Genomic DNA, 12,478 nt, shown 5'->3' on the forward strand with positions numbered 1-12,478 from the left:
ACCATCGCGGTCAAGTTGCGACTACTATACAGATAATCCTACCTATCAAGTCAATGATAAATATTTTTAAAATCCCCAGTTATATTATTGTGGGAAGAACTTATCTTAATGCAAAAAAGTTGTCAAGTACATGGTTATTGTATGACGTCAGAAAACGTTTTAAGTCTAATAAAACAAATTCAGATCCACTGTTTATTTTTAGCTCACCTGATCACAAAGCGCTCTTTGTGAGCTATTATGATCACGCTGTTTCCGTCAATCGTCAACAATTGTGTTTAAATGACATCTTGTCCAAAACCACTGTCAGAATGGATTTTGATGAAACTTGGCCTGGTTGTTCCTTGGGTGGTCCGCTACAAAAGTTGTTCAAATGGTTCCGCTTGGTTGCTCATAGGGTCCACCAGAGCTAAAAATAGAAAAATCTTCAAATAATTAAACCGATGGTCCAATTTTGAAATAATTTCACACAAAATTTAATGGTCTTTATGTCACCCTCTACCAAAATTATTCAAATTACAGTCGAGTCCACTTAATACGAACTAGCTTGATACGAACTTTCGGATTAAACGAACAGTCTGAATTCCCCGGCTGAGTCCTTCTTTTTTCTTTGTAAAATTATTTCGGTAATAGCGAACTCGCTTGATACCAATAATCGGTAGATACGAACACATTTTGGAAGTCCCAATAAGCTTAAATATTATACTTTTCCATCCTTTGATACGAATTAATTTTAGAAGTCGGGGCCGTTATAAAATGTGTTGAAAATAATAATATGGTCAAGCTTGTGCCGCTTGGTAATTGAACAATGGAGTAGTTCACACCTATTCACAAACAAACACTCGGTCCTTTGTGACTATCATGTCAATATAAAATAATTTAATCAATTAACAGGTCAAGATTTAAAGAGGTATAAATAATTTTAAACAGATTATCGACGTTCCAGTGTCGATACAGGTAGGCTGTGTCTTCCAAAATATACAAACTTTTATACCTCTTAGAATGCTTGTTATATAGTACAAATTAAGCTTCAATGTTGGCGTGGATATAATTTGGCGCTCTTGACCTCGACCACACATTAAAATTTGAATTAAAACAGTTTTACCTGTTTAAGTATGACTTTTCTTGAGTAATTTCAATGTTATCTGAATGAATTAACTTAATCAGTTTAAAACTGTTAACTACTTTCATGTATCATAATATTGGAATCTATTCGCCTATGATATCGGTGATACTGCCCAAATTGCCTGGACAAATCATCTGGTCATACATTCATTAATACAAATTTCGTTTGATACGAACATATTTCTTAGGTCCGGATGAGTTCGTATAAAGCGAGTTTGACTGTATACCAGTTCATCAAAAACATGGGGCGTGGTCCATTTCCCTACATGTATTTAGTGTAAATTTTAAAAATCTTCTTGTGTGAAACTGCTAGCCCAATTTTAAAATAATTTTACGCAAATGGTCCTTGTGTGACCCTCTACCAAGATTGTTCAAATTATTCCAGTTCGTCAAAAAACATGCCTGCCAGGGGGCTAGGTCAGTTTTCCCTGTAATTTATTATTATTATTATGTATACATGTATAGTAGAAACTTAGAAAATCTTTTTGTATGAAACTGCTAGCCCTATTTCAAAATAATTGCACACAAATTGTCCTTGTGTAACCTTCTACAAATAGTGTTCAAATTTTTCTGATTCGTTAAAAAAAAACGTCAGCCAGACGGCATAATCACTTTTCATCAACAATTTCTTTCAACAACATCTCCAAAACCACTGAACAGATTTTGATGAAACTTTACATAAATGATCTCTTTGTAATCTACTGAGACAGTAGGAGAGTGGACAGCATTATAGGCGAAGTACAGCTAAGACTATGGGTTATACCTATATGATAGCTGAATGCTACATTTGATAGCATATAGGCACTGAGCATCCAAGAGTTGGGGCAAACATATTGAGTTGTAGCTTTAAGAGGCTATAGGCTGAACATTTATGTGACAGGACTTGTGTGTTGTTGATTCAAAGACATTGTCTGATGGGAACTTCAACTAAAGGACCAGTCAAGTATAGTATCTCCAGCATATAGGAGTTTGAACTGATTATCATTAGTTGAAGGTTGTTAGTTTGAAACATTCAGTGATTTACCTGATCCCTAAAATTACATCATATACTGAGCTCATACTTAAAATCATTTATGAATCATTGGTACATGAGTCATTTAGGCAAGGTAGCCAGAGAAAAATTTTATATATGAGATATATGGTCTCGCTCTACGTTTTAACAAAGGACATTTTACATTGTTTGTCAGCTAGTCTAAGACGCCATATAACCTATACTGTGTTGGTGCGCCGTAAAACCCAAATAAATGTATCCTGACAAAGTGAAACATGGGCAATAAATGTCGTGTGATACGAGAAACTATATACTAGATACTGTACTGTCTGAGAAAATGTGAAATAAATACCACATTATATCCATTATATTGTCTGAAAAACTTTGCAATACTGAGAAACTGGCAATAAATACCAAACTTTGAAATACTGAGAAACTGGCAATAAATAACATACTGTTTTAGAAACTGGCAATAAATACCATACTGTCTGAGAAAATGGCAATAAATACCATACTGTCTGAGAAAATGGCAATATACCATACCATACTGTCTGAGAAAATGGCAATAGATACCATACTGTTTGAGAAAATGGCAATAAATACCATACTGTCTATTCATAATCATGTTTCTTAATTCATGTAACAAAAAAATTGCATTACATCCTTCCAATGTGAATAAAGTAAATGTATAATTATATTTTCAACAAATCTGCTTAAAATGTCTTTAACGATCAGCGTATTCCGATAATTCTTGTTACAGCTACAGATTTAAATAAGCATCTTACAACAAATATAATTCAGATATGTTTACACATTAAGGATTCTGACCAACACCGCTTACTCTGACAGTATTTCATGTGTGCAATCTCATGGCTGGTCTAGTAGCACGTCTGTTACCAGCATTATATTTCCATTTAAATTAAATATCAGTAACATCATTAGTCTTAACAAACCATGTTTAGTAATTTTATTTATATATTATCATATATTCACCTTATTATAAATATAGACCCTTTCCTTGACAAACCCCTCAAACTATTTTTAGCTACACTATTCGGAGAATATGGGGGCTATACTACTCCCCCCTGCACTGGCGTGACCCTTCTTGGTTAAAGTTTTTCGACAACCTTTGTTTTTCTGTCATATCTTTGTTACTATTGTTTATATCTTACTGTAACTTCACATAAACATTTTTTTTTTTGGTTGGGTTTAACACCGCACCGACACATTTATAGGTCATATGGCGACTTTGTCCAGTATACATACAATGTATGTGTAGGGGCTGAGCCCCATTATACCCAAGGTCAAGGTCACCAAGCTCTTATACTTAGGTTATTTTTAAGGTTAAAGTTTTTCGGCAACCTTTGTTTTTCTGTCATATCTTTGTTACTATTGCTTATATCTTACTGTGACTTCGCATAAACATTGTCCAGTATGCAAACAAAGTATGTATAGGGGCTAAGCCCATTATACCTAAGGTCAAGGTCACCAGCTGTTATACTTAGGTTATTTTTAAGGTTAAAGTTTTTGGCAACCTTTGTTTTTCTGTCATATCTTTGTTACTATTGCTTATATCTTACTGTAACTTTACATAAACATTGTCCAGTATGCAAACAAAGTATGTACAGGGACTGGGCCCATTTCATCCAAGGTCAAGGTCACCAAGGTTTTATACTTGTTATTTTTAAGGTTAAAGTTTTTCGGCAACCTTTGTTTTTCTGTCATAACTTTGTTACTTTTGCTTATATCTTACTGTAAGTTCTCACAAACATTGTCCAGCATACAAACATAATATATGCAGGGGCTGGGCCCATTATACCCAAGGTCAAGGTCACAAAGGAGTTATACTTGGAATTATTTTCATGTTAAATGTTTTCGAAAGCTTTAATAATAGACATATCTTTGGTACTTTAAAAATTAATGACTTGAAATTAAAACTATTAATTTTGTTTATAATCATCATCTGCATGTGTGGTTACATACCCCATTAACTGTAATTGTATTTTTGACAGAATTATGCCTCCTTTGTACTTAAACTTTTTTTGCAATCTTCGCTTTCTGAATATTACTTTAATGCAATATAAGACAAAGACTTGAAACTTAAAATGTATCTATATCACCATCATCTGCATGTGTGGTAACAATCCCCATAACTCTTTGTATTTTTGACCAAATTATGCCCCTTTTATACTTAAATTTTTTAACAAACTTCGTTTTCTGGACATAACTTTGGTACTATATAAGATAATGACTTGAAACTCAAAATATGTCTTTACCATCATCATCTGCATTTGTTGTAACAATCCTAATAACTCAAATTTGTGTATTTGATGTAATTATGCCCCTTGCTGTATCTTCCTTTTATAGTAGAGGTCTCTTATTCAGATATATATTAATTTTACTGTCAAATCCCCAAATAGTTGAGTGCGCTGTCTTACAGACAGCTCTTGTTTGTATATAGTTTTCTTAAATTCACTTCTGGACACTATTATATTTTGTGCTACAGTAAGATGCACTTTATAAAATTCAGGTTACGTAGTGTTTTTAAGAATGTGGGATATGTTTTGGGCGAATATGTTCTACAAGTAAAATTTCTTTATTGATGGCACGTTTGACTATTGGAAGAAATGATGTAAATATTTGGTCAACACAGACGAGGATCATAATGGTGGACAGTCATACACAAAATGTGAAATGGTATAAAAAGCTTAACCCACACAAGTGTTCAAAGTTTCAAAGCCATATATCAGACAGTTAAGACAAAACATGGACTGGTACAAGAAACTTAACTAATTTCAATGTCAACAAGAGCTGTCACAGGAGACAGCGTGCTCGACTATTTCGATGCTGGATAGTGAAACTGGGCACATCTGAGGAAACTAGAGTTGTCACTGGAGTGTTTAATGACTCCAATTGTGGATGAAGATATTGCACAACAGCCTGAGTCTATGTCAAAAAAATCAACTTAAAGTAATAAGAGAGGTAAAGATAAAATGTATCAAAACACTATATAAGTATATCCTAAGCAAAAAGGGGCATAATTCATTAAATATTGGTGCCAGAGTTGTGCAGCTTGTGTCATATAGTGTGGGTGATGATGTTGAACAACTATTTTAAGTTTGAATCAAATCCATTCAGTAATAACAGAGACAGAGTGAAAGTGCATCAAAACTTTAACCTAAAATTCTAAGTAAAAAGGGGGAATAATTAATAAAAAAAATTGGTGCCAGAGTTATGCACCTTGCGTCATATGGTGTGGGTGATGATGTTGAACAACTATTTTAAGTTTGAATCAGATCCATTCAGTAATAACAGAGACAGAGTGAAAGTGCATCAAAACTTTTACCTAAAATTCTAAGTAAAAAGGGGAAATAATTCATGAAAAATTGGTCCCAGAGTTATGCACCTTGCATCATATGATAAGGGTAATGATGTTGAACAATTGTTTAAGTTTGAATCAGATCCATTCAGTAATAACAGAGATAGAGTGAAAGTGCATAAAACTTTAACCTGAAATTCTAAGTAAAAAGGGGAATAATTCATGAAAAATTGTGTCAGAGTTACGCATCTTGTGTCATATGATGTGGGTGATGATGCTGAACAAATATTTTAAGTTTGAATCAAATCCATTCAGTAATAACAGAGGTAGAGTGAAAGTGCACCAAAACTTTAACCTGAAATTCTAAGTAAAAAGGGGGAATAATTCATGAAAAAATGGTGCCAGAGTTATGCATCTTGTGTCATATGATGTGGGTGATGATGCTGAACAACTATTTTAAGTTTGAATCAAGTCCATTCAGTAATAACAGAGGTAGAGTGAAAGTGCACCAAAACTTTAACCTGAAATTCTAAGTAAAAAGGGGGAATAATTCATGAAAAAATGGTGCCAGAGTTATGCACCTTGTGTCATATGATGTGGGTGATGATGTTGAACAACTATTTTAAGTTTGAATCAAATCCATTCAGTAATAACAGAGATAGGGTAAAAGTGCATCAAAACTTAAACCTGAAAATCTAAGTGAAAAGGGGGGATAATTCATGAAATATTGGTGCCAGAGTTATGGCCCTTATGTCAGATGATGTGGATGATGATGAGGAATAAGTATTTCAAGTTTGAATCAAATCCATCAAGTAATTACAGAGATATGTTGAAAAAAGAGAAAGTGCACCAAAACTTTAACCAAGGTGGGGACATGGAAAGACGCCGACGCCGGGGCGAGTAGGATAGCTCTCCTTATACTTCGTATAGTCGAGCTAAAAAGGGTCATAACTGAGCAAAATCCTTGCCCTAGTTATGTAGTCTTGAATAATTGGTAATTAATTGGTACCAACAAGAAATTAAATAAAGTAAGAAACATAAATCATACTCTAAATGATAACTGTATTCAAAATGTATCATGTCAAAAATATTGATAACAAGAGGGTCATGATGACCCTAGATCACTCACTTGAATAATATGAGCTACATGTTTCAAATGTCAAACTAATGCTAAAATATTAAGACAGTAGGTCAGTAGGTCATATTTATGGTCACTGAAAGTCAGTTTAAAGATCGGTATGCAAAACTGTACAATGTCATGTCATCCAAATTTCAAGGCTGTATCTTAAACAAGGGGGCCATGATGGCCCTAGGCCACTCATCAGAGTTACACACCATATCAAACAAGTTTGACCTAGTGACCCAGTTTTTGACACCACATAACCCAGTTTCAAACTCGTCTGAGTTTTCAAAGAGATAAACATTCTAACCAAGTTTCATGAAGACTGGAGCAAAAATGTGGCCTCTAGTGTTTATTTCTTGATTTGGCCTAGCAACCTAGTTTTTTACCCAACCAAACCTAATTTTTAACCTGAAATTTTATGGAGACAAATATTCTGACAAATTTTCATTAAGATTGGACCAAAAATGTGGCCTGAGTGTAAATAAGCATTTTCTTTCATTTGACCTAGTTTTTGACCCCAAATGACCCAGATTAAAACTTGTCCATGATTTCATGAAAACAAACATTCTGACAAAGTTTTGTGAAGCAAAAAAGTGGCCTCCAGAGTATAAAAAACTTTTCCTTTGATTTTACTAAGTGACCTTGTTTTTGATCCTACATGAACCAGAGTCAAAATCATATAAAACTTCATGATACCAAACATTCTGACTAAATTTTATGAAGATTGAACCAAAAATGTGGCCCATGGAGTGTTAACAAGATTTTCCTTTGATCTAACCTAGTGCCCTAGATTTTCACCCCACATAACCAAGATTCAAACTTGGCCTAAAGATCATCATCATAAACATTTGATCAAGTTTCACGAAGAAAAGGTCATAAATTTGGCCTCTTAAGAGTGTTAACAAGCTTTTCCTTTTATTTGACCGGGTGACCTAGTTTTTGACCCCACAGGACCTAGATTCAAACCTGACCTAGAGGTCATCAAGATAAACATTTTGACCAAGTTTCATGAATATAGGGTCATAAATGTGGCCTCCTGAATGTTAACAAGCTTTTTCTTTAATTTGACTGGGTGACCTGTTTTTTACCCCATATGACCCAGATTCAAACTTGACCTACAAATCATAAAGACAAACATTCTTGAGTTTCAAACTTAAAATGTGGTCTCTAGAGTGTTAACAAGGTTTTCCTTTGATCTGACCAAGTGACCTAGTTTTTGACCCGACATGACCCAGATTCAAATTTGACCTAGGAATCATCCAGATAAACATTTTGACCAAGTTTCATGAAAATGGGATCATTAATGTGGCCTCTAGAGTGTTAACAATCTTTTCTTTTGATTTGACTGGGTGACCTAGTTTTTGACCCAACACAACCCAGACTCAAACTTGGCCTAGAGATCAACAAGATAAATATTTTGACTAAGTTTCATGAAGATGGGATCATAAATGTGGCCGCCAGAGTGTTAACAAGCTTTTCCTTTGATTTGACCTGGTGACCTAGTTTTTGACCTCACATAACCTAGATTCAAACTTGATCTAAAGATCATTAAGATTAACATTCTGACCAAGTTTCATGAAGATACAGCCATAAATGTGGCCTCTAGTGTGTTAACAGGCTTTTCCTTTGATTTGACCTGGTGACCTAATTTTTTAACCCACCTGACCCAAATTTCAACTTGACCTAAAAATCATCAAGATTAACATTCTGACCAAGTTTCATAGAGATATTATATTAAATGTGGCCTCTAGAGTGTTAACAAGCTTTTCCTTTTTTTGACCTGGTGGCCTAGTTTTTGACCCCAGATGACCCAATATCAAACCTAGTCCAAGATTTTATTAAGGGTAACATTCTGTTTCATTCAGATTGGGCTAAAACTGTGACCTCTAGAGTGTTAACAGTAAAACAGTTGATGGCGGACGACGACAGACGATGGACACAGGGCGATCACAAAAGCTCACCTTGAGCACTTCATGCTCAGGTGAGCTAAGAATTTAAGTTGGGATCAACATGTAAACAAGAGCTCGTTGAACATGAAATGCCCCCCTTGATGCATTCAGTAATTGCACAAGGAACAGAAATTATTTGCTCACTGTAAACGGAAGTTCTACTGTTCTCGTTCAATGTGACATTTGACCTATTGACCTCCAACTCAACAGGGGTCATCTGCTGGTCATGATCAACCTCCCTATTAAGTTTAGTGATTCTAGGCCCAAGCGTTCTTAAGGTATTGTCCGGAAAGGGTTTTACTTACAGCCTTTAAGACCTCAAAATCTACTGAGGTCATCTACAGGTCATGAACAACTTCCCTATCAAATTTCATGATCCTAGGCCCAAGCGTTCTCAAGTTATTGTCTGGAAATGGTTTAAATGTTCCGGGTCACTGTAACCTTGAACTTTGACCTACTGACCTTAAAATCTATAGCGGTCATTTGCTGGTCATGATGAACCTCTTTATCATCTTTCATGACCCTTGGCCCAAGCGTTCTCAAGTTATCGTCCAGAAACTGTTTAACTGTTCCTGGCCAATATGACCTTGAACTTTGACCAAATGACCTCAAAATTAATAGGGGTTATCTGCTGGTCATGACCAATCTCCCTATCAATTTTCCTGATCCTAGGCCAAAGTGTTCCTGAGTTATCGCCCGGAAACTGTTTTACTGTTCCTGGTCAATGTCACCTTGACCTTTGACATACTGACCTCAAAATCAATAGGGGTCATCTGCTGGTCAGACCAACCTCACTATCAACCTTCACGACCATAGGCCCAAGCAATCTTGAGTTATCATCCAGAAATGTTTAACTGTTCCGAGTCACTGTGACCTTGAACTTTGATATACTGATCTCAAAATCAATAGGGGTCATCTGCAGGTGATGACCAACCTTCCTATCAAATTTCATGATCCTAGGCCCAAGCGTTCTTGAGTTATCATCCGGAAACGGATTGGTCTACATACAGACCGACCGACCGACCGACAGACAGACATCTGCAAAACAATATACCCCTCCTTCTTCGAAGGGGGGCATAAAAAGGTGTGTGAAAAAATCAACTGTTGCAAATTTCAAAGCAATAGCTTTGATAGCTTAGGAGAAAAGCTGACCTAAAAATAAAACTTAACCAAGAAATCTGATATTTTCCAAGTCCAAAAGGGGCCATAATTCTTGCAAAAAGCAGGATGGAGTTATGTTTCTTGCTGTAAAGGGTCAGCTATTGATGGTGAACAAGTGTTGCAAGTTTCAAAGCAATACCTTTGACAGTTTAGGAGAAAAGCTGACCTAAACATAAAACTTAACCAGGCAATGTCGACACCGACGCCGATCAAGTGATGACAATAACTCATCATTTTTTTCTCAAAACATCAGATGAGCTAAAAAATCTTTAAAATTCAAAAGAGGTCAGCTCAACTTATATTGAAAGTACCCTTCCATACTCTCTTTTGTGAACTTAAATGGTTAACTTTCCCAAACAGGATTAAATACAATATTGATATTTTGGTTTATAAAGCATTAAATAAGCTTGCACCTTCCTATATTTGTGGCACAGCTGTAATTTGTGACAATACATACTATAGCCTTCATTCTAAAACGAATTTTGATCTACAGCACCTTCGACCTGAAACAAATTTTTTTAAACTTTCGTTTTCTTTTATGGCTGTATACCTTACCCAATTAAAAATGCTAGCACAGTAAATTAATTTAAATATTTACTTAGAAACTTTCTTTTAATTAATACAGTGTCGAGTTTCAATGTTATGTGACTGTTAACACGTGTTTATCTTCTTTACAAGTCTGCTATATGGAATGACTGTGTATGAGTAAATGGTCTTGTGTTTGTTACAGGTCCTTGTTGAAAATAAGATATGTATGTTATGAATGAACTTAATGAGTATTACCCTCTTCAAATAAAGAATTTATTATTATTATTATTATTACTATTATTATACATATGAAAACTATGATGGTCAACAAGTGTTAGAAGTTTCAAAGCCATATGTCAAACAGTTTTTTGCTGGCTGTCAGTTTTTCGAGTGTCGGCAAGTTTAGATGACACCATCTGTAAGTAACTGTGCATCTGAACCGTGTATGATAGCGGAAATGAAGCAAATAATTTATCAGAATCACTCGACTTCAAACTGCTTACAAGCTTTTGGAGAACTGAAACATCTTCTTTAGCATCATGTGCTTTATAAGTATTCAATATATTTTTCACAAGTGCTTCCTGGGAATAAGGCTCCAGATGTGAATGTGATTTACTGAATGGAGCCATTGTGTCAAGGAAGCCTAAACAAACATGACTAAAATCTGGGACTTTTCCATATGAACGGAGTGCATTTACTGATATATGACTGTCACAGGTCTTTACATTGTGACCACCAAGGACATTATTTCTGGAATTCCCTAGAAAGTCTATGAGAGTGTGAAAGGCATCTGATATTAACATAGCCGTGACAGGACTTGATCCATGGTACATCTGGTTGCCGAGAAAGTACATCAGTTGCTGCCTGAGAAACGGATATTTTTGGATTTACATAATAATAATTATATGTTGAGAATCTCATTGTCTCTTTTGCAGTCAATTTGTGTTATGTGGGATGATCTTTCTGAAATATAATAACATAGAACTTTTACCATTTTTTATGTAAATTTGTAATAACATCTACCTATAATACTTTCAAATCTTATGCATAAAAACATCAAAAAGAGCAATTTTAATTGCCTTCTATTTAGATCTACATGAATGCAAAATCATTTATTCCAAGATCAAAACAACCAATCCTGGAGACCCTGTTGGATCAAGATAATAGTAATAACAAGAGGTCCATGGCCCTATATTGCTCACCTAAGTAGTACTGAGAAACACGTCGGCAACGGTGGTTAATAATCTTTCACATTTTTTGCCATGGTGACCTAGTTTTTGGCCAAATTTCAAACTTTTCCAAGTTCTCATATCAAAAACTTTTCTGAACTTTTATCTTCCACTAAAATATGTGGCTTCTTCAGCCCGATGTCCCTATTTTTGACCCCATGGGACCCAGATTTTTGCAGTCATCTGAAGTACTGTTGAGCTGAACAACAAAACAAATTTCATACTATTCTTCCAAAAATGTGCCCTCCATAAAAAAAAGTTGTTTTTTTAATTACCGGTATCTGACCCCATGACCTAGTTTGTGACCCTATATGACCAATTTTCAAAATACTCCCAGTTCTCATGCAATTTGACCACTTTTCATGAAGTAACAACCAAAAAGTGGCCTCTTGGGTGTTCACAAGGCAAAAACAGGGTTTTAAAGATATCTTTGATATGAACACTTGTATCAAATTTCATAATGATTTGCTAACAAATGTGGTCACAAGAATAAACAAGGCAATCGGTAAAACCCATGGATGCTCCCCAAAGCAAATATCAGAAAAGGAAGGCAATTCAAAAACAGGATCATACAGAGTTACGGTTCACAGTTACTGCACTTCCTCTCAAAGACTTTAATAAATGTATTAAGTATAAAGTAAATCCTATCTATAGTTTTTTCCTGTTATTCTCTCGACAATCTTTTATACATAAAGGAGATAACAGGAGGGCCATCATGGCCCTATATCGCTCACTTCGAGTTTAGTTGCTTGCTTGAACAAATTTCTTTGCTATAGCTTCAAAAACAAAAAAATTAGAAGATGCTTTTGTAGAAAAGCGCATGTCTTCCCCAATGCATAGTCGTATAGGCAAGAAGTCAATAGGGGACACTGATGGTTGGCTACAATAGGGATCATCTACTTGGCATGTCCAGTCATCCCACTAAGTTTCAACGTTCTGGGCCTAGTGGTTCTCAAGTTATTGTTCAGGCTCCTGTGACCTTGACCTTTGATCAAGTAACCCAAAAGTCAGTAGGGGTCATCTACTCTGCATGTCCAATCATCCTATTAACAGGGC

At 35.3% G+C, this 12,478-nt stretch overlaps 1 protein-coding gene across 1 annotated transcript; it reads right to left on the minus strand.

Moving 5' to 3' along the window:
• Nucleotides 1–10,549: 10,549 nt before the first annotated feature.
• Nucleotides 10,550–11,047, minus strand: LOC123533496 (uncharacterized). Its single transcript, XM_045315143.2, has one exon. The coding sequence runs from the start codon at nucleotides 11,045–11,047 to the stop codon at nucleotides 10,550–10,552; it is 498 nt and encodes a 165-aa protein (XP_045171078.2).
• Between the last annotated feature and the right edge of the window lie 1,431 nt (nucleotides 11,048–12,478).

This window comes from Mercenaria mercenaria, chromosome 12 (genome assembly GCF_021730395.1).
Source record: "Mercenaria mercenaria strain notata chromosome 12, MADL_Memer_1, whole genome shotgun sequence".
NCBI classification, from domain to species: Eukaryota; Metazoa; Mollusca; class Bivalvia; order Venerida; family Veneridae; genus Mercenaria; species Mercenaria mercenaria.

What these genes read in the sequence shown, in the direction of transcription:
- LOC123533496 (XM_045315143.2), bottom strand. Translation starts at nt 11,047, where the DNA reads ATGTACTTTCTCGGCAACCAGATGTACCATGGATCAAGTCCTGTCACG.